The sequence below is a fragment of the Chlorocebus sabaeus genome, chromosome 18 (genome assembly GCF_047675955.1).
Source record: "Chlorocebus sabaeus isolate Y175 chromosome 18, mChlSab1.0.hap1, whole genome shotgun sequence".
NCBI lineage: Eukaryota > Metazoa > Chordata > Mammalia > Primates > Cercopithecidae > Chlorocebus > Chlorocebus sabaeus.
Window position 1 is genome coordinate 37199138 of NC_132921.1, and position 27865 is coordinate 37227002.

The window sequence follows — 27865 nt, forward strand, 5'->3', positions numbered from 1 at the left end:
TGAGCTGTGAGCATAATTTATTCATGTACTTGCATAGAAATTTGTTATTACAGACATTAGGAAAAAGTATAAGTGCTCTCTGCAAATACTTATTTTTAGGATAATAGTAACAAAAATAGCTTGAGAAAATTAATATAATTTAAATTCAACAATGTACAATGTTCCTATTTACAGATTTGTGTGAGCACAAGAAGATCCTGCATGGTAGATCCTCGTTCTGAAGATCAACTTGGGTGCATTTTAGAGGCCTCTGGTTCACTCAGCCACAGCCTAGATTCTTCACTGCTGATGATCTTTGGTTATGCTTTTCTTTTTTTTTTTTTCCCCCCACAATTCTTCTTTCACACATTCCCTAACAAGAAAGGGTTCAGTTCAAACTCTGAAAATTGAGCTTCTCCACAGCAATATCCATTAACCCATGCCAGTTGCAAATTCATAGTTTCAAAGGCTTTGGTCACAGGATTTTAAAATTGGAACAATGTTTGCTTGTTTGGTTTCCTGAGAAAAGGAAGAAGTGAGCTTCTCCCTAAAATATTTGTAGGTTTACTTCCCTATTTCTGTTTATTCATTCGGCAAGCTGTATATTATGCACTGAGCACTGCAAACTGGAAGTGGAAAAAATCTTCAGGATTCCGATGTTTCACTTTCCAACCTCCAAACTACTGCACCGTACATACTGAAGTGGGAGGTAAATGAACAGGACTTCTTTTTAAAATTAATTAATTAATTATTATTATTTATTTTAGAGATAGGGTCTTGCTCTGTCACACAAGCTGGAGTGCAGTGACATGATCGTAGCTCACCGCAGCCTCGAACTTCTGTGTACAAGCGATTTTTCCACCTCAGCCTCCTGAGTAACTGGTGCAGATGTGTGCTGCTACACCTGGCTAATGTTATTATTTTTATTTTTTAAGAGATGGAGTATTGATATGTTGCCCAAGCTGGTCTTGAACTCCTGGGCTCAAGAAATCCTTTTGCCTCCATCTCCCAAAGTGCTGGGATTACAGGTGTGAGCCACTGTGCCCAGTCCCTGAACGTGACTTCTGTTGCCGTCTTCGGCATGTTTGGTGACAGAACCTTTTTAAAGAGAGGAAAACGGGAATCCTTACCTGAATTTTTTTTTTTTTTTTTTTTTTTGAGAGACACGGTCTCACTCTGTCGCCCAGGGTGGAGTGCAGTGGTGCAATCTCAGCTCACTGCAGCCTCAGCCTCCTGGGCTCAAGCCATTTTCCCACCTCAGCCTCCCAAGTAGCTGAAACTACAGGTGCCCACTACCATGCCTGGCTAATTTTTGTATTTTTTGTAGATGTGGGGTTTCACCATGCTGCCCAGGCTGGTCTTGAACTCCTGGGTTCAAGCAATCTGCCCGCTTGGGCTCCCCAAAGTGCTGGGATTACAGGCGTGAGCCACCACACTCAGCCCTTTATTTCTTTTTGGTGGTTCAAATGCTGAGAGAGTGTGAGTGTGCAGAAAATATGCTGAGAGAGTGTGAGTGTGCAGAAAATAATGAGCTTTTTTAAATTAAGAAATTCAACAAGTTATATAAATAACACCCATAAGCAATCTGACCTTTGCCTTCAGTCTTTATAAGACATCCTCAAACGATTTTAAAGAGCCCTTTGGAGGTTGGCAAAAATTCTATGCATTTGTGTCATTTACAAAATCAATTTAGGGATTAAAGTAAAAATACCTAAGCTGAGTATTTCATAAATCCAGTATGTAACTTTTCTTTAATATGTAAGAACAGGTTAAGCCAGGAACTTCTCCTGTTTTATCCCATTTAAAACAGATCATTTTTCATACGGAAAAGTAATCTCTACCTAAAAAATCCTTTGCAATCTCTGAGAAAAGTTGCAATACAGAATAATTTTGATTGACAAAATTCCTTTCTTCCTCTTGCAGTCCTGTCAGTCTGAAAACCCCCAACTATGTCCCATGAGAGAATGTCACACACATAAGGCATAGGGTGCAGGCCATTGTTTGCAGGAAGTGGGGACCGAGCTCAGCTGTCAGCTTGCACCTCTGTGATATTGACTCTGGCTATAATGTGTAACTTGCATTGATTTTAAAAAAGCCAAACTGCTTATCACAGGATTCTGGATTAACTTGGATTTTGTGACTGTGAGTTCCATAAGGCTTAGTTGGCTTATGGGGTTTAATTTTTAATACTGCTAATGTCATCGAGCCAGCTAAACACCAACAATATCAATGAATACTAATAGTTTGTATTCACTTCCTCCTTCTGTTGGAGCACTTTGACTTTATATACATTCCAGTCTTAGTGCCAAGGCCCCATTCGGGTTTCAAATTCCATACCAGAGCACATCACCTGGATGTGGCTCTCATATGCTTGAGGATATTCCTAGAGTTGAAAGGAAAATACAAAATGAGCATAAGAACAGATCATAGATGCGTTCGTATGAAAGTTGATACTCATGAAAAACAGCAGTTTGCTGAGACCCTGTAAGTTAGCTGGAGCAGTCGGGCAGAAAGGACTCGTGACCATGGCTACAGATGGGGCTTGTTCTCACAAAGGACTTTCCACCATTCTTTTCCTGGCTTGCAGGTAGTAGATGCGGTTTTCTTCAGGATAAGTAACTTTACTGAGGGGCATCTTGTAGATGCTGGAATTTTTTGTGGTCATCATGAGGAACAATAGCGTGGCCAAACAAAAGGGCCAGGTACAAGCTGGCAATCCAATCTGGGGAAGAAGAGAAAGTCACATGCTCCTTTCAGATCCCATCTGACAGCTGAGCTACACAAAGCATCACCCTCTACCTGCACTCAGCCCAGGGGGACGAACCACTGGGGGCATTGCTCTAGATTCTGTGCATGCTCGTGGAGACTGAGTTTATAATCTCAGGGCATTGAGCTATTGGAATGTTAACATCTATTCTTTAGGGCAGCCACTTATGTCTCTATCTTGTATGTATGTCTTTCTCTCCCTCTCATATATTTAGACTTCCCGCACCAGATGTGCCAAGAGGACATTTGACAAACAGAGATGACACTTGCAAACTGCAAATGGCCCCTGACCACTCTTCACGTCCACAAGGCCTTCTCTGATTAGTCCAACCCACAGTGACCTCTCTGACCTTGACTTATGCCTGGTCTAGATCTTAGACTTGACTTGCTTTATTTCTTTCCATTCTGTCTCCCAAATAGACTCTAAATTCCTTGAGGGTAGGTCCTCTTTGTGCTGCCCATGGAAACTCACACAATTCTGAGCGTACACCATTGGTTAGCTCTGACCTGATGCATGGACCTCCCTGGGGTGTGATGGAGTGTAGGGGTACCCTAACCTGACTGCACATCAGAATCATCTGGGGGAGTTAAAAAAAAACATGGACGTTCAAGCATCGTACAAGATCTACTGTATCAGAAATACCAAAGGACACAGGGCCTGAGGCTCCATATTTTCCCATCTTCCTAGCTGACTCTGGTATGCAGCTTGCCCATTTGGGTCCATGGACTGATGCCTGTGAACCTTCTTTGTTGACATGTGCAGGGTCCCGTGTGCTCTGATGTACTCTCCATCATGCATGCCTGTAGTGGGACTTTGGCTTTCTACCAGAAAGATACTGTGTCTCCTTAAGGACCCTCCCAGATAAAATCTTCATGCTGTTGCCAAGAGGGCTAGATACTGCCATGGCTCCTTAGCAGCCATGACGACATCAACATGGACTGAGCTATCAGAAACTGGCCCTGCATCACCTGCAATGGAATATCTGGCTTTCTGTTTAAGTAAAAGGTATCCTAAAGTCAACTTCTTATCACTCAGAGTTAGACTCTGAACTTGATAATATGTTATACAACCTAAGTTTCATTTTTTTTAAACCAAGCAATCTGATATTTGTAACATACTGGGTGATTGTGGTTTGGACTAAAGTTTGCTGTGATGCTGAAAGAAAGGCCAGGGAGCGCCAGCAGAAGGTAGGGCAGTGCTTCTCACGGTCGTGGATCCTGCCACTGGATGCCAGCCCAGTGGACCTCAGGAGCATTTCCCATATAGTCGTAAGCTGGTCAATTACGTGAATGAAAAGTGAGACTAAAGCACACTCACCCTAGCCATAACGTTTGCCATGCCGACTCCAAGATAGGCCGTGAACAGGGCTACAGAAAAAAAAAAAAGAGAGAGAGAGAGAAAGAACAATGCTTGGTAGATGCACTTTTAATCACAGGAAAGTCTGCCTTCCAATATAAATCACCTGGAATGCACAGTGCGCTGATTACAAGCATGAGTCTAAAGTCAGCAGTCCTGGATTCAAATCCTGACTCCACCACTTAGGAGCTCGATGGACTCTGTTTTAAGCCTCCATTTCCTCACCTGTACAATGGAAGTAAGAGGAATATCTCTTTCATGGTGTTGGTGTGAGGATGAAAGGAAATAATGCATGTGTTTAGCACACAGTAAGTGTTCAATAAAGGTAGTTGTTTTATGGTTACTATTTTGTTGTTATTGCTAATACTTAAGGGAAAGGCCTTCTATGGCAAATAAATTTCTCTGATGTTTTATCCAAGCATAGCTGAATTAAATGAAACCTGTGAATGTTTCTTGAGATAGCATCTAGGATTCTCATATTAATGAATAGGATTCAAAGCTACAAAAAATCATAGTGCTTGCTTTGGCAGCATGTGTACTAAAAACCAAAACAAAACCATGTTTACAAAATAAGAAGGAAAGAAAGAAGGAAAGAACTCAGAGAACAGCAGGAACTGAACCCAAACTTGGGATTCCTCCCCTTGATAACATCTTCTCCAATACCATTAAAATCAATGAATAAATGTCTTTGTTTTCATATACTTTGAGTGGCCAAAAAAATTGTAGAGTCAGTAATTTGAGTATATGGGTGACTTTCAATGTAAAACAACTAATGCAAAGATCTCAACCAGATAATTATCTATTCCTCAGTTTTGGTTGAAGAGAAGGCTCAGGGAGGCTCAGGGAAGCCCTCAGGTTCCATGGGGATAGCCTGAAGAATGACCTTCATATAATGGCCACCTAGTCACTTGGGCCACCAGAGCTCACCATCTTGTCTCCATGTCTGGTGAGAAATCACATCAGCTATCTTGGTGCGGATGTGGCAGGACATGGTCGCCAGCGGTGGGGGAGCTCTGTGATCCTCATTTACTTTACCATAGACTTCTGTCCTTTTACCAATATTTTTTCTTTTTATCCTGGTGTTTCTTATTCAATAGCATATCAAATTCTTTCATGTATGAATTGTCTCACACGAGTGGGAAGGGCTGGTCTTTGGAAACAGTACTGGTTTCAAATCCCAGCTCTGCCATTTTATTTGTTGTATAACAAATCACTGAATGTCTTAGAATCTAGTTTCATCATCTGTAAAAAGGCATCTTGAAGATCTGCCTTACTGGGAGGCGATGAATCTCAAATGAGAGCTTGTATTTCCATAAACACAGCTGTAAATGCATCTCTTTCACCATGGGACTGCTCTGAGCAGAAGGGTGCTCACGGCTTGGCTTAGAAGGGTTTCTCTCCTCGGTTACACCAATTTCATTCATTGTTAAAGTTTAATCAATTAATTCAACAACTATTCACTGGCCCTCTGCTAAGCACTGGGGTCCTCTGTCCCTGATCTCTTGAGTGCCCCCTCTGCTACAACACCACCCCTGAGCACATGAGGCCTTATTGCCTTCTCTCTTTTTAAAATATCCATTACACTTCTAAGGCTCACTTTTGGCACGTTTATGTCTCATACTGTTATGATGCTTTGAAGTGATCTCCAATTCAAAGTTGCTTTTCTCTCCATAGTAAAAGTGATAGATTATTTAACGGTAAGTATGTCAATTAAGACTCGCCAAGTAGGACTGGGAAAGCCTTACAGTAGAGGGGCAATTCTGCACAACATCATCAGTTTGTAGGCAATGACCCTGACAGCGTTCTTGGTAGCTGAGGGAAGAAAAGGCCCTTGTGTACTGAAGGGGAAACTGGATTTTAGCTCCCCCTGGATAGTGTCCCTTCCAATGGGTGAGTCTCACCGTGATAACCCAACCATTTGGAAGAGATACACAATGTGTTTACAGTCTCCACTGATAAAACAACAACATTGAGATATTCTCTGGCCATGCAGTTGCTCTGGCTTAGAGGCCAGAAAGACAGCAGTGCCAGGTTCTGTCAGAGTTTCCTGAGTCCACTTCCTTATAAAAGCCATTGGGGACTAATAAAAAACAGCTCTGTAATAAATGTCTGTCACTTATTTACCTTGGCTGACAGGGTTGGTCTTTTGTTGGGCAGTATCAGGGTGATGTGGACAAGCTGAAACTTGGTGTGGCATTTTACATGTGAGATTCGCTTTCCAAGGGGGGCTGGAGATCTGTCTCAAAAATCCATGCACAGAGATTTAAAAGTCTGATTGTACCCTGTGGGAGCCCAGTGGGCACTCTCACACACTGCTGGCAGCAGTGGAAACTGGTATGGCTCTTTTGGAGATGAAGTTGACATCCATTGAAATAAAAATTGGCACTCCCTTTAACCCATCAATTTAGCTTCTTGAAAAGAAGGTGAATCTTCTTACAGAAATGCTTGTACAAAGTACACAAGGACATGTGTGCCAAAAATATTCATTGCAGAACTGTTTGTAATGGTTTCAAACTAGAAGCAATCTGAACTTCCCCCAGCAAGAGGGCACTTATCATATAAAGTGTCTACACTTTCACCATCTCCATGGCCTTGAGCAGTGGAAGTTCTACACCCTGCAGCATGGGCCCCCTTTTTCATTAGATACACCAGGAAAAATGCAGCTCCAGCCTGGGCTTCCATCTCTGCCCAGAGACTCACCCAAACAGCTGATATCCTGAGGGAAACATGAGTTCCCAGGACAAGGAAAGGGGACATCCCAGGAGGGCAATACCATAAAAGAAGGACAACAAACTGAACAACCTACAGTCGATATATATATATATTTTTTTTTTTTTTTGAGACAGAGTCTCGCTCTGTCACCCAGGCTGGAGTGCAGTGGCGCGGTCTCAGCTTACTGCAACCTCCACCTCCTGGTTTCAAGCGATTCTCCTGCCTCAGCCTCCTGAGTAACTGGGACTACAGGTGTGTGCCACCGCACCCAGCTAATTTTTGTATTTTTAGTAGAGATGGGGTTTCACCATGTTAGCCAGGATGGTCTCAATCTCTTGACCTTGTGATCTGCCCCCCTTGGCCTCCCAAAGTATTGGGATTACAGGTATGAGCCACTGTGCCCAGCCAATAAAATTTAACTAATAAACCAGAAATGAAGAACTCAATGAATGATGTGATCAGCACAATGGACACAGCCAAAGAATGATCAGGTCAATCAACTGAACTGAAGGGCCTCATGACAAGATAAAGAGATGGAAAATATTAAGAAAAAGTCAAGAGTTATGAAAAAATAGCATAAAGTATTACACTCAAATACTAGAAATCACAGAAGGAGAGGGGAAAAATGGAAAAGATTTGACAAAGTAAAAAATGATGATGTTCACAGAATTAAAGGAAGAGATGAGGGCTTACATTGAGAGGATTTGAGTACCTAGTAGCATTAAAAAAAAAAAAAAGCTACATCTAGACAGATAATAGTGAAATAAAACCATATATATATCTCATATGCAAAGAGAAAATTCAGAGAGTCCAGAGAGGAAAAATAAAATCAACTTTAACAAGAATTAGTTTCTTTTCAGACATCTTAATAGCAGTTTTGGGTATAAGAAGACAATGGAGTAGTCTTTGAAGACAATTTTCAAAATATTGAGAAAAAAATGTTAAATCTTGAGTTTGTAGCCAGCTAAACTAAAATTTAAATGAAGGTAAAATGAAGATGTTCTCCAGCACACAAGGTCTCTTTGCAAACCCTCTTTAAAGAAAACAAAACTCTCTTTGCAAACCATCTCTGAAGCAGTAATCCCAGCACTTTGGGAGGCCGAGGTAGGTGGTTCACTTGAGGTCAGGAGTTCGAAACCAGCCTGGCCAATATTGCAAAAACCTGTCACTACAAAAAATACAAAAAATCAGCTGGGCATGGTGGCGCATGTCTGTAATCCCAACTACTTGGGAGTCTGAGGCATAGGAATTGCTTGAACCCAGGAGGTGGAGGCTGCAGTGAGCTGAGATTGTGCCACTGCACTCCAGTCTGGGAACAGAGTGAGACTTTTTTCTTAAAAAAAAAAAAGTACAGAAGGTTAATATGAACTAAGTCAGAGTGAATAAGCAGTTAATAAAGTTTACAGTTGCCTAAATAAGCAAGTACCCAAAACAAAAACTTATACTTAACAACGAATCCAAAATAAAAATTCTATACAGTATCAATGGTTTTACTAGTTGTTAGGGGTGGGCCTTCTCAGAGGAAGTAAAGGTAGGTTCATGTATCAGTCATATTTGGGGAGAAGATACAGGTGTTAATAAACTTAAGAAATTGACAGGAGAAAATAAACAAGCTTGATTCTTAATAAGTTATGCAAAGCCACCAGAAAAACTTTTTTCCAGACTTTTAAATAGCGCTTACCGAGTGCTAGACACTATTTGTTCTATGAGTTTCGGACACACATTAACTAATTTAATCATCAGAACAATTGTATGAATTAAATATGGTAACTTCCATTTTCTAAGATGGGGAAACTGAGGCATAGAAAAGCAAATTACTTATAATTTGCTTACATTCATAAGCAAATATGCTAGTAAGTAGCAGAGCTGCTGGAATTGAAGCCAGGCTGTCTGGTACCAGAGTCTGAGCTCCATAACTAGCTCAGTAGACTGCCCCAACCATTATGCTACACCAGTGAAAAAAAAAGAGTGTCTATCCAAAGGAAGGTGAGTGTGGTAGGAAGAATAATGGTCTCCAAAGATGTCCACATTTTAAACCTCAGAACTTGAGAATATGTGACCTCACATGACAAAAGGGAATTAGTAGCAGCTGTGATTAAGTTAAAGCCCTTGAGATGGAGAGTTTCCTAGACTACTGAATGGACCCAGTGTAATCACAAGGGTCCTTATAAGAAGCGGGCAAAAAAGCCCTCTCTAGGGAGTAAAATGAAACTTTCTGTTTCAGACATTTCTATACAGATTACATTTTTGTTTTGTTTTATACAATAAACCTGTGCTGCTTCTATAATTGAGAAAATATCAAAGATATTCCCACTTTGGGGAAACACATGTCGAGAGCTTTGGCTTCATCCTTCTCCATGGTCTGTCAAAACCTCATCACCAGCCGGGTGCGGTGGCTCACCCCTGTAATCCCAGCACTTTGGGAGGCCAAGGCAGGCAGATCATGAGGTCAGGAGTTCAAGACCAGCCTGGCCAACATGGTGAAACCCCAACTCTACTAAAAATACAAAAAAATTTAACTAGGCATGGTGGTGCGTGCCTGTAATCCCTGCTACTCGGGAGGCTGAGGCAGGAGAACTGCTTGAACCAGGACCCGGGAGGCAGAGGTTGCAGTGAGCTAAGATCATGCCATTGCATGCTAGCCTGGGCTACAGAGCAAGAATCCATCTCAAACAACAACAACAACAACATAAAACAAAAAAAACTCAGCACCCGACAGGTGCGGTGGCTCATGCCTGTAATCCCAGCACTTTGGGAGGCTGAGGTGGACAAATCATGAGGTCAGAAGATCGAGACCATTCTGGCCAACATGGTGAAACCCCATCTCTACCAAAAATACAAAAATTAGCTGGGCATAGTGGTGCGTGCCTGTAAGCCCAGCTACTTGGGAGGCTGAGACAGGAGAATCGCTTGAACTAGGGTGTTGGAGGTTGCAGTGGGCCAAGATTGTGCCACTGCATTCCAGCCTGGTGACAAAGCGAGACTCTGTCTAAAAAAACACACACACACACACACAAAACAAAACAAGACAAAAAAAAAAAAAAAAAAAAAACGGAAAAACAAAAACCTCATTGCCATCTCCTGTGCTCTCAAAATGCCTTCTCCTTGATCTTGAAGGACGTGCTCAGGCTGTCCCCATGCTGGCCTGCACCACCCTTTCCACCAAACGGAATTCCTCCTCTTATTTTCTAGCATTTATGGAAAAGCCCCCTTCTCCAGGAGGCACTTTGTGATAATTCTGAATGGAAATGGGCCCCTGGAGAATCCTGTACTGTGGACTTCTCCTTCTTCTTCCACAAAGATTACACGGTCCTCTTGGGCTCCCTCTCTTGCCTGGCTTCTGCCCTCTACTGTAACACTCTGTGTGCAGGAACTGCATGGATCCTAAAGCTTCTAAACCCCTTGCTCTTCCTGGTACTGTCTTAACTGTATCATGTGTGTTTAATACATATTTATGGCTACTGCCTCCAGAAAAGTAAAGGTATGCATCCCAAATAAAGGTTTGAAACCCCTAACCAATCTCAGAGTAAAGCTGAAAGGTTGTAGGATAAACATTCGAACCTAGCTGAACTCAGGTGGAAACTCCTAACCAATCTCAGAATAAAGCTGAAAGGTTGTAAGATAAACATTCTAACACAGCTGAACTCAGGTGGCTACAGCACCTGTCTGTAACTCTCTCGTTTATCCTAAGCTCGTGAACAAATTTGGAGAAAGAGCACAACATTTCAACAGAACTGTTAGGTTAAATAGCTGAATAATAGTAAATAACTTGACAAAAATGACATCCACATGGCTGCACCCAGCAACCTGAGTTATGTATATACTCTTGCTATAGCATCAAATCAAAACGGAATGGGTTTTTAGAAACCCTTGGTACCATCCCATTTTCTGCCAGTGCAGAAATCTATTCTAAACCCTACCTTGTACGTGGCCCACCGTGTTCATAACTGTTTAAATATCTTGGCTTGATTAATCTGGTGATAAACTGACTCTAGACATATATTTCCACTAGATTAGAAATAATTTCTCCACATTACACTGTCCTGCCTCCTTTTTGTTCCCAAGTGAATCTCATTCTTTCCACTCTAGAACATTATCTTAAATGCTTACACTTTGATTGAATTAGGGATGTCAGAGGCTATGGGTGAATGAGCTGCCACTCACAATCCACCTGGGACATCTATTAGCTTTTCAGATTTAAATCACATGCAATCTGTTTTCACCTAAGAGGTTGCCACGAGGGCCTGAATGCTACGGAAGGGAAGCAGAGGAGTGCGGTGGGATAACTCGAAGTGGATGGTAAGTGTGGGTTCTGGGTGTGGATTTACCCATCACTGTCCAGATTCCCTGCAGCACATTCCTTAGTCTCTCTGACCTCAGGACCCCAACAGTAAAGTAAGAAGGATGGAGTGGAGGTCTCAGGATGCCTTCTTCCTCTGACAGGCTGAGTCTGGCTAGAACACTGGGAGTCAGAAAGGATTAATACAGCAGTTCTTGAAATGTGGTCTCGAGAGCAACAGCATTAGCACCTCCTGAGAACTTGTTAGAAGTGGAAATTCTGCCAGAGTGGTGGCTCACTCCTGTAATCCCAGCACTTTGGAAGGTGGAGGTGGGAGGATTGCTTGAGCCCAGGAATTCGAGATCAGCCTGGGCAACATAGGGAGACCCCGTCTCTGTAAAAAACAAAAAATTAACCAGGCCTGGTGGCATGCCTGTGGTCCTAGCTACTTTACTTGGGAGGCTGAGGCTGCAGTGAGCTGTGTTCACACCACTGCACTCCAGCCTGGGCAACATAATGAGACCCGTTTTTGTTTTTGAGATGAAGTTTTGCTCTGTTGCCCAGGCTGAAGTTCAGTGGCACTATCTTGGCTCAGAATGAGACTGTTTTTCAGAAAAATTAAAAAAAAATTATTTCCCCCACCTCTAACAACGAATCAGACTGGGAGGGGGGCGGCCCAGCGATTTGTGTTTTAACAAGTCTTTCAGGTGATTCTGATGCATTCTCAAGTCTTAGAGTGGCTGGGTTACTGTGACGCTCAAAGGGGTAAATGTCATAAACCCTGATTCACCAGGGGACATTGCTTTGTATTTAGCTGGAGTTATTTCCCTTTAGTTTCTTGGGTCAAACAACTAGTTTGAAGAACGCAGGACAAGTCAGTTGAAAGCAAAAGTAGTGTCAGCTGTGGTCCCTGCCATCCCCAGTGGGAGGCATGGCAGATCCTCACAGCCAGAAGCAGCGAGTGGCACGATGCTGGAAGCTTATCAGTGGCCAAGGCCAAGTGTCAGCGCAAGCAGGAGAGCCCATGAGCACGGGGGAGCTTTGAGAAGGCATGTGTGGCATGCATCAGGGAAGGGCTGGTGTATCTCTGGGGATAAAGCTGAAGAATAACTGGGATTTTTTTTTCTATCCTCCCAAACATCCGTATTTTAGGATGTTAATATGACTCAATAGGCTCCTGCCTTCACAGTCATCAGAGAGGGAGGCAGAGGTGACTTTAATGCTCTCAGGGGACGTCACTTGTCCTGTTCACACATTTAGCAAGTGGGCTCAAGCCAGAACCCCGGCCCTGATTTTTCACACAGTCCGTTTTTACTACTTGTCCTTGACTGAGATCCTGTAGTCATGAGCAGCCCTCCCCCAGGGGTGTGGGAGACTCACCGCAGCCAAGAGCCAGGAGGTGGGTTTGCCAGGTGAGTGCCATGAACATTCCTCCCATTGCAATGCAGGCCAGAGAGCTGTTGAAACCCCAGAGTCCAAAGTAGATGTCCTCAAATGGGGCTGAAAGACTGAGTCCTGTTAGACAAGACAGGAGGGGTCAGAGCTCAGGACTAAAGGCAGGATGTTTGGAAAGAGACTGAGGGTGGGATTGAAGGTTAGCAGCAAGCATCCCAGGAATTCCCATTGGTCCCTAGGAAGCCATGATCTCAAAGAAGATCTGGAGCACAGAAGATGCCTGAGGCAATGCACGGGATGGAGGAGGTGCTCAATATTTGGTAAGGGCTCTTGTGCTCACCTGCTGCTGTGCCCAGCAATGATCCGATTGCAGCATGCAGGCACATGAGTGGGGAGGAGAGTAGGATGGCTCCCAGGAAAATGCCCCCTGTCCATGGATTATCACAGCCATATATCTGACCAACTCCCGCTGGTATAGATTTCAATAACTGCAAAAGAAATTTTTTAAAAAAATGCCACTGAAACAACTGAACAGAAACCCACAGGACACCCACAAACTCCTACAATGTAATTTTACATTGGATATACCTTATCTCTTTCAAGAACAGTGTTACTACCTTTTAAAATTCCCTCTCCTTGATTACAGAAAAATCCCAGTCATTCTTCAGCTTTATCCCCAGAGACACAGCAGCCCTTCCCTGGTGCATGCCACACATGCCTTCTCAAAGTTCCCCCTGTGCTCACGGGCTCTCCTGCTTGCACTGACACTTGGCCTGGGTCACTGATAAGGTCTCAGTGTGGTGCCACTCACTGCTCGTGGCTGTGAGGATCTGCCATGCTCCCAGTGGGGATGGCAGGAACCACAGCTGACACTTCTTTTGCTTTCAAATGTCCATCAGTGCTGAGGGTCATCTAATCTATCCATGCATCCCTTTGTTCAATAGATTATTATCACCATACAATTTGGATGCTTATGCTAAAGCCAGAGACCCAATACCAGGTTATCTTATCCACAATTTAGAAGCAATTATTAGCAAGTTTGTGAATTTTCTTTTCTGTCATTAAGTGGAACATGTATTCATTTAAACCAAGATATCTTTAGCTTATTCTAGTTATGAACAACTGTCAAGCAGGTCTCAAAACACAAAAATACATGGAAATGTCACAATTCTGCTTTCTGGCTGAGGCCTGAATTTAGTTATTCTGTTCACAGAATTGCAGTTCTCAGGAGTGAACAAGGTTTGACTGAACCTAACAAATGATCATTCTTTACAGCTGAACTTCTGGTTGGGCACCAGACCATAGTGTGAGTTTGACTCTGCCCTAACATGGACTCAATTCTTCCCGCCCATGCTGGGTCTTCATGTCTAAACGTTTTGCTATTTCTAGACCAGGGAATTTGGCAAAGACAAATTATTTATTTATTTTATTTATTTATTTATTTATTTATCCCTTTTTATTTATTTTTTTCCGGATTTGACTGCAGAACTCTCTCTCAGGTAGCCATAGGGTTGGGGTTGGTGCTGATGAGGGACTGGTCATTCAGAGTGAGGAGAATGACAAGGCTTCTCCTGCCCCAGATCAGCACTGTGCAGGAGAGCTTTCTGAGATGGTGGAATAGTCCGTATCTGTGATGTTTAACACAGTGGGTCCTAGTCACATGTGGCTATCAACCACTTGAGATGTGGCTAGAGAGGCTGAGGAACTCAATTTTTAACGATACTACATCTAAATTTATATAGCCACGTGGGGCTAGTGGCTCCTGTGTTCGTGCAGTTCTAGATAGATTAATGCTATTTTATACTGTTATTTTTCGTGGGTAGTTCTAATGAATCTTTGATTTTTCCTTCTGAATTATTTCCAGGTGCTTCGTTTAATTTTCTGGCAAGAAGCTAAAGAGAAGGTGACTTGAGCTCCTCATGTGTTTTGATCACTCAACAAAGAAGACAGAAAAGGGCGTTTCATAACCTGACAGTGGGAGAGAACATTAAAAAGGTAATGTGCTTTGGTTTTTTTTGTTTGTTTCTTTGATTTTCTTCTAATTTCAGGTATTCTCCTGTTCTTGATAGTCCAGAAACCTTAAACATATTTATTATACACCAACAGGAAGAGCTGGAATTTGATTTGGGTTAGCCAGGTTTTAAAAAATACGAAATCTCTTTATGGTCATCTTTAAAGAGATACATAGGATTCATCCGTTAATACAGAGGTTCTCAAACTCTGGCCCGCATCACAATTTGGGGAGTTTGTTAAAATAGGTTCCAGTCCCCACCCTTAGAGATTATGATTTAGAGGGTCTGAGATGAAGCCTGTTTGGGTATTGAAAACTCCCCAGGTGATTCTGATGCCTACCAAAGCTTGGGAACCCTAAATTATTATGGATGTTCTATGAGCTATGCCATAAGGAAAAGCAGAATAGAGAGGTTCTGTCATAAACTCTAAGAGTAAGCATCCGGTTTTTTGATTGGAGGGAGTAGACTGTGGAAGATTTAAAACCAGGCTGGAGGCCACGTGCCTTAAGGGCTGGCTCCCATCACCCACCCCCAAGCTTATGATGGAGTGACTCCCAGTGGAACTGCACTCTGGGGTTAGCACTGTAGATGTTTGGGGGAAAAGGCAGAAAAATTAGCTTGGCTAAATAGTAATTTAAAAAAATCCCTTAGACCCTAATGTTCTGGAGTAGAACAAATGCTTTAAATGGCAAGATGAAGGCAGAAAGGCCACCATAGTCCTGAGCATGTAGGGGACTCTGACACCTGTGGACAATTGACCAGAGGCCATTGCGTATCTTGCAGAGCCAGGGGGGAATGTGAGAAGCCAGCGTCTTACCTCCAGGGCACTGAGGTCAGACCAGGAGATATTTGGAGCTGTAGTTACAGGTGTGACCAATTTGCCTGGAAAGAACGGATTGTAATGTCCTGTGGCTGAAAGGTACATTGACAGCGCCATGTTGAAAGGGAGGGTGAAGACAGGGAGGTCCCATTTGCTGAGCATGGAATTCAATGCGCTTGAGAAAATTGGGCTAAAAAAAGAACAGAGCAGAAGAATGTGTATGTGACAAACCAGGCTGACACATGGAATCTCGCTATACTCTGGAGGGCCTTTATTTCACCTGCCAATAGGCCCCTTACATGTTGTGTTGGCAAATTTACCACAGAAAGAAAACTTGGGATAAATTCTATTATAGAGGCAGTAAATACTACATAAAGTAAAAAAATCAACTCTCAGCTTATTTGGCTTTTGAAAAATTCTACTCTGGGGTTGCTCAGAGTGAGCTATATATTGAGATTTAAAAAATATTTTTGAAGTACTTGTGACATACAAAATAAAATAATGTCTACATAGTTAAAGTCCCCTTTGTCCCTCTGCTTGCTCTTACATCAATCCCTCCCCACTAGAGGCAACTGTGATCCTGATTTGGCATATATCATTTCTTTAATATACCTATCTTTGGAAAAAAACAATCGTTCAAGGATGCAGGTAGTGTGAGCTGGAGGAAAAGGATCTCACAGTCGGAGGGGCAGAGTGTGCGTCCTTGAGCTGTTGATAAATTGCATGACTTAGGCAAGGTGCATCTCCTCAGGCTCTGAACCTATAAACTGGTGGACTGGGCTGCATGGTCTCCAGGTGCCTCGTAGGTTCTCACTTGACCCAATCAAAGAGCCATCACTTAAAGACCAGAACTCCCATTTTCCTGGATTGTGGAAGGGAGCGTGGTGAGCACTTGCAGGCGAGGCCTCCTTCCCATGAACCTGTTCTTCAGAGCAGGTCCCAAATTACCTCCTGAAGAGGTTGGCTCTACAGGTAGGTCCTCTACACACCTGTGGGTGCAGCAAGGGTGGGTGGCCCTTCTGCAGACATTGCCCACAACAGGCTGTGCTTCTTATTTATGTGCATATTAGTATTTTATATTTAACTGCAATATAGAAAGAAGAAAATCTCTATTTCCAGGAAAAGGATTTAAGACATTGTCAACATAAAAACTAGTTTGAAGGGAATTCAGTAAACAAAAATTTTCTAAGGGAGACCTGGGGGGCAGGTGGGTAAGAATTCACGTAGGCACAGTGGTTCTCCCAGCATCATCTGGGAATGCATTAGAAATGCAAATTATCAGGCTCCACCTCAGACAGACTGCATCAGAAACCCTGGGACCTGGGAGCAGGTGCCTGTGTTGTAACAAGCCCTGCAGGTGATTCTCATAGCGCTCAAGTTTGAGAGGCAATGATGGAAGTGGGTCTCAACTTTGGCTATACTTCAGAGCCACCTGGGAAGCTTTAGCACTCCCAGTGCCCAGGTGCTACTGCAGACCAATGACAGTAGAGTCTTGGGAGGGAGGAGTCAGGTGTGTGGGGGCCACATGCATCAGTGTGTGTCTACCAAAAAGACACCTGCATTTTTATGTCCATTGCAGCACTGTTTTCCGCTCCCCACAGAAGTGTCAATGTGCAGCCAGGGTTGAGAACCTCTGGTTGAGAGATATTGGTGGATATGTAGCCAGATCAGACAAAAGGCCAAATAACTGGTTGTAAGGAAATATACATCTTTTAAAATGGTTGTTTCTGTTTCCAATAGACAGAATCTACTGGAATCCAATTTTAAATTTACAGTTTTAACTGTTTATCCTCCTCCTGCTCCTCTTCCTTCTCTTCTCCTCCTCCTCCTCCTGCTATTCCTCCTCCCCCTTCTCTTCCCTCCCCTCCTCCTCCCCCTTCTCCCCCTCCTCCCCTGTCCCTCCTCCCCTGTCCCTCCTCCCCTGCCCCTCCTCCCCTGCCCCTCCTCCCCTGCCCCTCCTCCCCTGCCCCTCCCCCTGCCCCTCCTCCCCTCCACCCTGCCCCTCCTCCCCTCCATCCTGCCCCTCCTCCCCTCCCCTCCTCCCCTGCCCCTCCTTTCCCCCCTCCCCCTCCCCTCCTGCCAAGGCCCCCCTCCCCCTGCCCCTTCTCCCTGCCCCTTCCCCCTCCCCCTTCCCTTCCTCCCCCCTCCCCTGCCCCATCCCCCTTCCCCTCCTCCCCTTCCTGCTCTCCCTCCTGCTGCTGCTGCTGCTCTTCCTCCTCCTCCTCCTCCTCTTTCTTTTTACTTAGCCCAAGCAAGGAGGTTCTAGGAACTGGAGTGCAGTGATATAATCATAGCTCACTGCAGCACCTAACTCCTGGGTTCAAGTGATCCTTCCCCCTCAGCCTTCTGAATAGTTTGGATGACAAGCAAGAACCACTGCACCTGGCTAACCATTTTTAAGTGTGCAGCTCAGTGACATTAAGGACAGTCACATTGTTGTGCAACCATCACCACTATCCATTCAAAGAATATTGTTCATCTTGCAAAACTGAAACTCTATGCCCGTATAACAACTCCCATTCCTTCCTCCTGCCATGTTTTTTTAAAAAGGCATTTTGAAAACCAATGGTAACTTACCAAGTCATGGACATAGCACATACAGGGAGTAACAGCCACCAGAAATAGTCTCCCTTGTCCGAAAAGACAGCCATGAGTATTCCCACCAGGGTGGCATTGTAGCCATAGAGCCCAGATGCTGTTAATGACCTGCGGGGCAAGAGACACAGCATGGACATTTCCTGGGTGGGCTTCGGTTGCACTTGCACATAAATAACACTAGTAACTTCCAGATCATATTCATATTAAAACATGAAATTATATTTGGAAATGTATCTCAAAGTCTATGTAAGCATTGTACAAAAACTAATAAAGACATTAAGTGAAATATACATAGATAAAAATATAAATGTGCATTTAGATCAGTGGTCCCCAACCTTATGGGCTCCAGGGACAGGTTTCATGGAAGACAATTTTCCATGAATGGGGAATGGGGGATGATTTCAGAATGAAACTGTTCCACCTCAGATTATCAGGCATTAGATTCTCATAAGGAGTGAGCAACCTAGATCCCTCGCATGCGCAGTTCATAATGGGGTTCACACTCCTATGAGAATCTAATGCTGCTGCTGATCTGACAGGGGGCGGAGCTCAGGTGGTAATGCTCCTCGCCCACCGCTCACCTGCTGTGCGGCCCAGTTCCCACAGACAGGCCACAGACTGGTACCTGTCTCCAGTGCAGGGGTTGGGGACCCCTGATAGAGAACGACTCCCTCTACAGGTGTCATGGTTAAAGACAGGTCTACAGCGGCTGAGAGGAAAGGGGAGTTTAGCAAGGCAATCTGCTCTATTTTAGCCTTTCCTTTGGAAAGTTATTCTTTTAAATCAAGAACCTCTGACTTGAATAGCACTTTTAGCATATGAAACTGTTGCTTAAGTTTGATTTCTTGGTGAGAGAGATTCCTGAAATGTAAATTCACTTTCTAGTGTCTTTGATCTTATCAACATTAATCTTCCAGCTTAGTATACATTTTTGTGTTCCGATACTTCTATTTTGTTGTCTCCAAACATACATTTCAAAGTTATTGCAAAGAAGAATGATTGCTTTTCTCTTACTTGGAGAAGTACCCCCATTTAATTACATGCTTGTTGAGCACCCAATTCTTTCTGAAGTTACTTTTTGCTTAGTATTCAATCTCATTTCTTCCCCATCTTCTCCTTCTTTAGATTGAAGGGGTACATGTGCAGGTTTGTTACATAGATATATTGCATGATGCTGACTGAGGTTTGGGCTTCTATTGAATCCGTCACCCAAATAGTGAACAAAGTACCCGATAGGTAGCTTTTCAACTCTTGTTTCCCTTCCTCTCCTCTGTTGGAGTCCCAGTTGTCTACTATTTCTGTGTCCACGTTTACCCAGTGTTTAGCTCCTAATTATAAGTGAAAACGTGCAGTATTTGATTTTCTGTTACTACGTTAATTCACTTAGGATATTGGCCTCCAGGTGCATCCATATTGCTGCAAAGGACATGATTTCAGTAGTTTTTATGGCTATGTAGTAGTTCATGGTGTATATATACACCATGTGGTACATATTCTTTATATAATCCACTGTTGATGGGTACCTACATTGATTGACCTGACACGCCAGACTCCCACAACTCAGAGTTGGCAGTGTCTGGCACCATGAAAGGCACAGGATCTACTTCCCAAGGGCCTGTCACTCAAGGGTGATGTCTATAGTGGGACAGGGGAGTAAAGATGGTGAAGTGAGTGGGTGAGGCCTAATGCTGGGCTCGAACAGGAGGTGCTACAGCCAATGAGCCACACAGCAGGGGCTGGTAAGGGATAGCATGACAGCTGCTTCTTGACTTGTTTCTAACTGGGCCAGGAGGCACCAATGCAACAGGCAAGAGGATGTCACGTACATTAATCCGATGAACATTAGAGGTGGGATTCCCTATTCAAAAGTTCTTTGTCTCCCTTAAATAATCCTTGAGGGCAAATGGGAGGTGATGCAATTTGCAATGGTGCAAGCCAGAAACTGGGAGTACACATGACAATGGAGAGCTATGCAGACTTCTCCTCTCAACAACTGACTTGGAGATGTTAATGCTTGAGTTTGATCAGTGGAAAATTAATGGCCACATCTACAAGTTGTGGAATGCCATAGTTAAAGCCACAGGAAGACATATATTTACTTAAAACAGGATTGCCATTTTAATGCAGTCTTTTCAAACCAAGGAAAGTAAAACATTTGAAACTAACACATATGACTTGTCTTCTAAATGATATCTGATAAAATATGAGTTGATCATATTTCATTGGAGCAAAATAACAAAGGAATATTCAATATGGCACAATTCTAGACTCTATCCCCAAACTGAGAAGACTTTCTTGGCATGCATTGGAATAGAGTTTAACCTAGGCTATAAAATCCTCTTCTACGGGGAGCAAATCAGACTCTTTGAAATTGATGGAAAAGTGGAGCATTTGCTAACTCTCTCCCCATGGACCTCTTTAGGCAATTTGCAGTGAGTGTTACAAGAGCTTAGTTGTGTAATGACCACACTTGGGAGTATGCATTGATCCCAGACACCTAGAATACTGGTTCCCTCCCTGAAGGAACTGGCCAGTGGGGAACTGTCTGCTACCCTGGTGAGAGTCAGCTCATCACTTCTTTAATGACAGATCAATTAATAAAGTGCATGCTATTTCTAATCTAATGAATATATCAGAACACCCACTAAGGCTTCTTAAGTCAGAATCCACTTAATTGGAATTTATGTTAAGTCTTTCCTCCAGGAGCTGAGGTGACCTTTGGTAATTCTTTAGGAGCTGAGCTGACCTTTGCACTGTCTATGAAGAATGAGTTTGCTAAACTCATCATGGCAGCAAGATATAAAGGGTGTTATTAAGCCACTAAAACTTTTCCTGAATTCATATGCACTTTTTTCCCAAATAGAATGCTGATGACAAATAATTTTATCAATCATTAAAGAAGATCCCTTCAGAACCTCTCCAGGGAATTACTTACAGCTTAGTCCTGGTTAGGATGTAATGCCACAAGAATCTGGCATCATTTAGACCAGCCACTTATTCAGATATCAAGAGCAAGAGACTGTAACTGATTCCCTGACCTCTGACTAAAAACAAATATAAAGAGTTCTGTGGATTAAAGGTTGTTTCTTCTGGGAAGGATGTGATTTTATCACTGTTGCCCATAGTAACTTGTCAGCCCCTGTGTCTTAGAAGGGAGCTGAGAAGGCTTGAAAGGGTACACCTACCTGTCCTGGCTGAGCAAGAGGGCCGTCAGAGTGGAGACCACTGTTCCCAGCCAGCCAGTGAGAGCCCACCAGGGGTTCTGAAAAAGAAGTCCCACCAGAATCAGGATTCCACTGATGGGGTTGTTGACGAACACCACTTGGGATATGCCCCGAAGAATCCAGTCAATGAACTGGAGCACCACAGGTTTGTCTGGAAGGGATGAGGTAAAGCAGAGCTAAGGAAGCAGCCAAGTGATACTCCTCAACCACAGGCCCACCCTGAGCAAAATCGGCAAAACCTCCTGGAAGTGAAACATTTTTGATATTTCTTTAATATTTCTCTCTGAACCCATTGTTGCTTTAGTGGCACCCAGATTCCTGAAAGCATCTGTCTACTGTATGCTCAACCCACACTGCCCCTCCTAGAATCTAAGCTCCTGAAAGCATCTAATGCACTTATTTATCATGCTTATAGGCACAAACTCTGAAGCCAAAGGAATGAATTACCAATAGTAAAATTTAAGTTTTAAGTACTGAAACTACAAGATGAAGCCAGGTGTCTTCTAATAGGAGCTGGGCCCTGGCTACTGTCTCCATAGGAAAAAAAAAAATGGTGGAGAGGTTTGCAGGTTAAAAGATAAAAAGTAAAAAAAATATGGTGAGTAAAGAGATCTATAAAAAGTTGGAGAATATGACTAAAGATATAAGTAGAAGTACCAGGAAACCATTTCCCCCAAAGCTACTTCTCCTGCCTCTCCAAAAAGATGAAAGGATAAATACCTTTAAGCCAGTTTGCCAGTTCTTTCATATCGCCGGTGACGTAGCCAAGAGCTTTGGGGAAGCACCTTCTCCCTTTACATGGTGAAACCTGGTTTTCACCCGTGTCCACTCTAACCATAGTGGGGCTGTCCTCCATGGCCGTCTCTTCCTCTGGCTCCTTGAGGGAAGGACAGAGCTTATAAGTATCCCTAAGGCAGAGCCCTCCGGATTAGCCAGCCTTGGGCCTGGTTACAGTAGAAGATCTGGACCACTGTGTTCCATAGAACTAAGAGAGCACCGTTTTCCTCCTGAAACACCACCACAGAGCTTATTACCCAAACTCAAATCCCACTGTACCTTTGCCATCAGTGTCTCTAATGCTACCATGGAAAGGTTCTGGTCTTTAATTTCATAAGGTTCAGTGTCTGGTCCAACAAACATTTACTGAGCATGTATTTCCTGCACTTAAGGAGCTCAGTCTAGTTGAGAAGACTGAAAAACAGTTAATGTCAACAGAATTAGTCAAATCATGTAGAAAGAGCTAAAATTAAGTGCGTTAGCTCCATGCTGTCATTTAAGGAGTAAGAAATCAGGTTATGGAATGGCCTGCTCACCAATGCGGGCTGAGCAGCTACTTGCCAAGACAGGTAGCCTTTTTAAATTTTTATTTTACAAAGAAGTTTTGTTTTTAAAATATTGAAAGGGAAGAATGTTTAAAAATTGTGTGAGTTGACATGGCCTCCCCACCCTCTGCAAGTCCAAGATTGCTTGAATTTGTCCTTATGTCATGTGACTGTCTCAGATACTCTTTACTTTTGGAATTTGTTATTTAAATGTGTAAAACCAGGCAAGAAGGATATTTCACCAAGATAGAGAAACTGGGAAAGATGGAATTGGACAAAGCTGTTGAAAACCAAAGAGTTGTAATCTAAGGATTGTATGATAGAAAAATGTACAGGGCAAAATTATAGGAAACATGTCTCTGGAACATACGAACACTATAACCATGACTGTGTTCACTATGGGACCATTCACTTGTCATGATAAGTATCTGCAAGAAAACACCAATATCACCAGAATTTGGTACCTTGAAGACAAAAATGATTTCATTGTGCTGATGGTAGATACAAAAGAATACCAGTGGCATAATCCCAGAGGCAGGCTGAGGGAGGACGCCAATGGCAAAACCACCTTGAGTGTGCAAGAACAGTCCACAGCACAGCCAGGTCAATTGGGAAGCAGGGAAACGCCAAAATCATCAGACCCTGGAAGGCATAATTGTGAAATGTTGAAGCCACAGCCACATAAGACACGACCAAAGAAACACTGCACACCTCTGCTGCGGTGACCCATTTTCAAAGCCATACCAACTTATGGGAGGCATCAGGCTTCAGCTCAGGCAAGGACAAGCAGCCCAAAGACATAACTGCCTTGAGTTTCCAGAACTGAATCTATAAAACCCTAAGGTGGCGGCATCAAATGAAAACACTCAAGCAGCATTTTCCATCAACTCCCAAAGCAGGAACATGGGCTATTTCAGAATAAACAAATTCATGTTCTCAAAATTCTCAGCATATATTTGTTCTAGAGGGCTTGAAATAGCCCATCACATCAGATTTTGGAGATACAGATTTGAAACCTGATAATATAACTGGCCAGACGTGATTAAGAACCTGAATGGCCTGAGTCTCCTGTTGAGCCACCCAAAGTTAAGTAAAGATGAAATTAGTTTTCTCCAAATCGACAGCCTAACATATATAGGGGACTTATTGCCATTTGTGAATCTAATTTCAACATCATTGGGATGGGTTGTAGGGCAGGATGTTCTGCAGAGAGGGGTCTTCTCATGACCTGAGCAGACAGTTGCTGCTATTTTGGAGTCCCCAGGAACCATTTATTCTGAACTGCTTAACCCTTCTGGAGCCCCTAGGAGCCCTGACTACTTGTTCCAGAAGTCAGGAATGAGAACCACTTAGGAGAAATCTATCACTTACAGTTGTAGTTTGCCCTAGAATTTTGCCATGCTAGAATATTTGCATTTCTTAGGGAACTTTAAGAGTCTACACATCCTAACCGGGAAGACAAGGCAAGGCTATGGAGCCAGGACCTTCTGCTGATATTCAAACATCTTAGCCCCAGTGAAGTAGGCCATTAATTTCAACTAAGAAGAAGGGACAATAAATAAAAGGCACTCTAATAAAATAGACGCAGGGTAAATGTAAAACTCCAGGTGACTTCTCCCCCAGTTTTTCCTTGGCTGTCAAAACTCGGCTCAATGGTCCAGTCTCTAAACCAGGTGAGCATTGTCGGACTTTTTGGACCAAGATCCCTGTGCCTTTGACTCAGCTCACAGCCAACCCCCACTTCCCAGGATCTGCCCAGAAAAGATACACCAGAGTTTGGAGCAGGCTCCCAGGTCCCCCGAGCCAGAGGCTGCACGAAGGAAGCATACCTGTTCCTGCGACCCATCTGCCAGGGCCAAGTTTAGCCGGGTGATGCCTCTGCACGCTGCTTCACCAGCTTTAGTTCCAAAAGGGTCCTTCCAAACAGGACCATGACGGGCGTCACCAGCGCCGCCAATCAAAGACCGTCCATTCATCCTTACTTTTTCTCAATACACGACAAAGGGCAAAAATATGTGAATCAGCATGACGTGTGCCCTAGCTCTAATGACCACGCAAAAGGCAAGCTGAGCGGGGCTGGAGCGTGCCCAGTGGGTTCCTGGTGAGGGAAGATGTGACCCCACACGGGAGACCTCTAACAGCTCTCAGGGGGCGGAGACACAACCAGCTGACTGTGGAAATTAAATGTTAATTTACTTTGCTTAAAAAAAAAAAAGGGAAGTCATCCTACACAGGGACCAATGACCAGATTTTGTTCTGCTGCGTGTCTCTGCTGTTGGATCTGAAGCCGCCTCTTCCAGAGGGGGAGGAGGGGGTTCACGTTCTGACATGTTTGGGGGCAGGTTGTGAGGGCTGCATCTTGAGGACTAACACCAAAGTAACAGGTTGCCTTACAGCAGGTTCCCCTGGCCTTGTTTATGAAATGTGAGAAGGATACATGATGTGGGCTCTGTTTTCTGTAGTAAGATAATAACCACGCTTTGTATGCATTCACAAGCCTGCTTTAAGAGACTCTTAAATGGTGGGGTTTTTTTTGTTTTTTTCTGTGCTACCACATCCAATTTATTTTATTTTATTTTTGTTTTTCCTTTTTGCAGAGACAAAGTCTCATTGTATTGTCCAGGTTGGTTTTGAATTCCTGGCCTGAAGCGATCCTCCCACCTCAGCCTCCCAAAGCACTGGGATTATAGGCATAAGTCATCATGCCAGGCCAGGAACTCCTAAATTTTGAACATCACTTTGTTAATAATAAACAGTTTTTTGTTGAATTCCACAAGTGTGGCAGCTTTTTATAAATTTTCTTTTTCCTTTTTAAAACTTCCATTGCATCCAAGAATATCACTCCTTTTCCAGAAGTTCCAAAACAGTTGTGTGTGTAGTATTTCTCTTTTCCTCCCCCTGTTGTTTATTCTATTTTTACTTTCTTCTTCTGGCTTGGCCTGAAACCTGAAAACCTACCCTTTACCAGAGCGACTCGGACAAATCCAGTGTTGGGAAATACTTCCAACATGTCTCAGGTAAAAACTGTGTATGTGCATGAATGTGTGTGTATTTACCTGTGTATGTGCATGCATGTGTGTGTATTTACCTGTGTATGTGCATATGCATGTGTGTGTATTTACCTGTGGTGAACTAGCTGGCTAGTTCTGCACCACACTGATGTGCCTGCGTGTTGCATTATGAATATTTTTATTTGATAAAGAACAAATGGTTAAGACACCCAGTGGGAGGGATCTCATGCTATATAAAGCTAAAAACAAAGAAGAAAGAAGGAAGAATGAAAAAAGAGACAAGCAGGGGTTGTCACATTCTCTCAGTGTGGACACCTTCCCCTTCTGCCCCTGCCTGGCACCTACCTTTCCCCCTACCACCAATATCACACACCTTGGAGAACCCCTTCCTTGAGCTCAACATCAATATTTTCCTGGAACCAAGAGTTAGGGAAATTTGAGAGCTAGGTAGGATTTTAGAGACCACATAGTTCAAGCCTTCATTTTATATAAGAGAAAACCGAGGTTCAGAGGGGGCATCATCCAAATTCACTCAGCACGTGGCAGGCAGAGCGGGTCTTACGAAATAGGTCATCTCTGGTTCTCAATTTTTCAGTCGAGCCAGGCACATTAATGCCACCCAAGGTTCTATTCAAGTCGACAAACAAGTGAAGCAGCAGTTTCTGTGTGCTGGAGTACGCAGTGGGGGCTAGGACTCTGCGATGCGGTGGGCACAGACCGTCTTCACGGTCACTTGGAACTAATCTTGAGGTGGGGGTTGAACAACCACAAAGAAAGCTCTGCTATCCCCACTTTCACTCTATGCTCTTGTCAGAGGCAGTTACTCTCGGACAAATGTCTCCCTGTGCCTCAAAGCTGACACATCTACAGCAAGGCTTGTGTGTGCTGAAGTTAACATCCCAAGAATATTCTGGAAGCTGCACCTGAAGAGCCTTCCAGCAGAAGTCAAAAAGCGCTTTTCATATCCCAGGTCACTAGTAAAATGAAGCAGTGCTTATCTACAGCAAGGCTTGTGTGTGCTGAAGTTAACATCCCAAGAATATTCTGGAAGCTGCACCTGAAGAGCCTTCCAGCAGAAGTCAAAAAGCGCTTTTCATATCCCAGGTCACTAGTAAAATGAAGCAGTGCTTAGCATTTTTAATACAAGGCAATATCAAGATTTTAATTCAACTAATATCCTCTATTTTATTACACAAAATGAAATACATTCTATTGCCAGCATGTACTAGAAATTTGTGCAATTGGAGAGACCTGAAGTCTTCAATTTTCCATGCTTCAGCTATTACTTTTAAAAATAATATGAAGTGTTGGATATGGATACAGAAGAAAGCGTTTAAACACTCATGCTCTAGCATAATAAAGAGACTTTCAGCATTGACACTTATTTGGTACTTACTATAATCTTTATTTTATGTAGTTTTTGATTTTAAGTAGCAGGAGATGCCCAGTTTTCTTTAAAGCTGTAATTGGAAACAAAGAAAATGCTGTCAGATATTCCTGTATCCTGGTTAAAACTCTTCCCTCCTCAGAAAACACTATTCCCAGAAGTCTTGATTGCAGACACCAGAGTGCAGCTGCAAGGAAGCTGCCACATTCGTGGCTTCAGTTGTGACTGACTCGTTCTCCCGATGGGTGCACAAGAACATTCCCTTCAGCATGACAGCACATGCAGAGGAGTACATAAATCCATCACTGGAAAGGGCCATTCCCAGTGGCCCACTTTTTTCTTTTGAGTCACGTAGACACTTGTCTCAAACTTATTTCAAGAACACAGCCTGAAACTCCTAATGGTGTTGATTAACTCAGACTCATTGAGCACATTGGGTGGACACCTCCCTGCAAACCTGCTTCCACATCAACTCAGGTGCTGCATGCACCTTGCTTCAGAAATCACGAGTAAAGGCCTGCCTTTGAGCTTCCAGGAAGAAGCTGTGGCTTTGGAAAATTGCTTTCTAGTCTACCAGAACTCTGATTTTGCTGCTTCTCATCAATTCTGGTGATATAAAACATTTTCTTCTAAAGAAAAAGAGAAAAAGAGCAAGACTTAGAACTGTGAAGACAATCCCCAAATGACGAATAGTTGGAAATGAATAGAAATGAGGATGGGTACTTACACCACTCTAGCTGGCTTCCCGGCAGCAGAAGGCAGTGGCTGATAAAGATTTGCCTGGCTCCACGACAAGGGAGAGCACTTCTCAGGAGATGGTGCTGAAGGGAGGCACCTAACAGTTATATACCCAGAGCCCCGCTCTGCTCTGTGTGTTTGTGGGCTCGGCTTTCTCCTCCCACTTCAGGCATCAATGCCAAAGCAACACTAAGGAACTGGTCCCCTGGCTTCAGTAACTGATGTCCCTCTCTCTGTTCTTGACATGGTGCCAACTGCTTTGCCA

At 43.4% G+C, this 27865-nt stretch overlaps 1 protein-coding gene and 1 long non-coding RNA gene across 8 annotated transcripts in view; one reads left to right on the forward strand and one right to left on the reverse strand.

Annotated features, from left to right (window-relative positions):
• On the reverse strand, positions 1–27850 carry SLC14A1 (solute carrier family 14 member 1 (Kidd blood group)). Of its 6 annotated transcripts, none has more exons than XM_073006349.1 (11): positions 27590–27847; positions 26872–27491; positions 24294–26583; positions 21863–22019; positions 21104–21293; positions 17898–18026; positions 15318–15510; positions 12829–12976; positions 12474–12608; positions 4064–4113; positions 1–2701 (listed from the first exon to the last, which is right to left on the reverse strand). In XM_073006349.1, exons 3-11 carry the CDS (start codon positions 24438–24440, stop codon positions 2528–2530), a joined length of 1323 nt encoding a protein of 440 aa, XP_072862450.1. In that variant the 5' UTR covers positions 24441–26583; positions 26872–27491; positions 27590–27847; the 3' UTR covers positions 1–2527. The 6 variants fall into 6 exon arrangements, with proteins under 6 accessions (XP_072862450.1, XP_037838288.2, XP_007972357.2 ...); XM_073006348.1 differs by lacking the exon at positions 24294–26583 and adding an exon at positions 11301–11487 and having other exon boundaries at positions 2284–2362; positions 26872–26935; positions 27590–27850; XM_073006346.1 differs by lacking the exon at positions 24294–26583 and adding an exon at positions 11301–11487 and having other exon boundaries at positions 2597–2701; positions 26872–26935; positions 27590–27850.
• Positions 11929–27865, forward strand: part of LOC140708991 (uncharacterized) — a 167989-nt gene continuing 152052 nt past the window's right edge. For both annotated transcript variants that reach the window (XR_012089302.1, XR_012089301.1), the window contains exons 1-2: positions 11929–12505; positions 14353–14483. This is a non-coding gene — a long non-coding RNA (uncharacterized lncRNA). The remainder of the gene's footprint in view (positions 12506–14352; positions 14484–27865) is intronic.

Excerpts from the sequence above, each read along its gene's own strand:
- SLC14A1 (XM_073006349.1), bottom strand. The coding sequence starts at position 24,440 with ATGAATGGACGGTCTTTGATTGGCGGCGCTGGTGACGCCCGTCATGGT. Across the intron at positions 21,294-21,862 it reads ACTGGCAAACTGGCTTAAAG|ACAAACCTGTGGTGCTCCAG; the intron begins GTATTTATCCTT and ends CATCCCTTCCAG. Across the intron at positions 15,511-17,897 it reads TGTGCTATGTCCATGACTTG|CCCAATTTTCTCAAGCGCAT; the intron begins GTAAGTTACCAT and ends TTCTTTTTTTAG.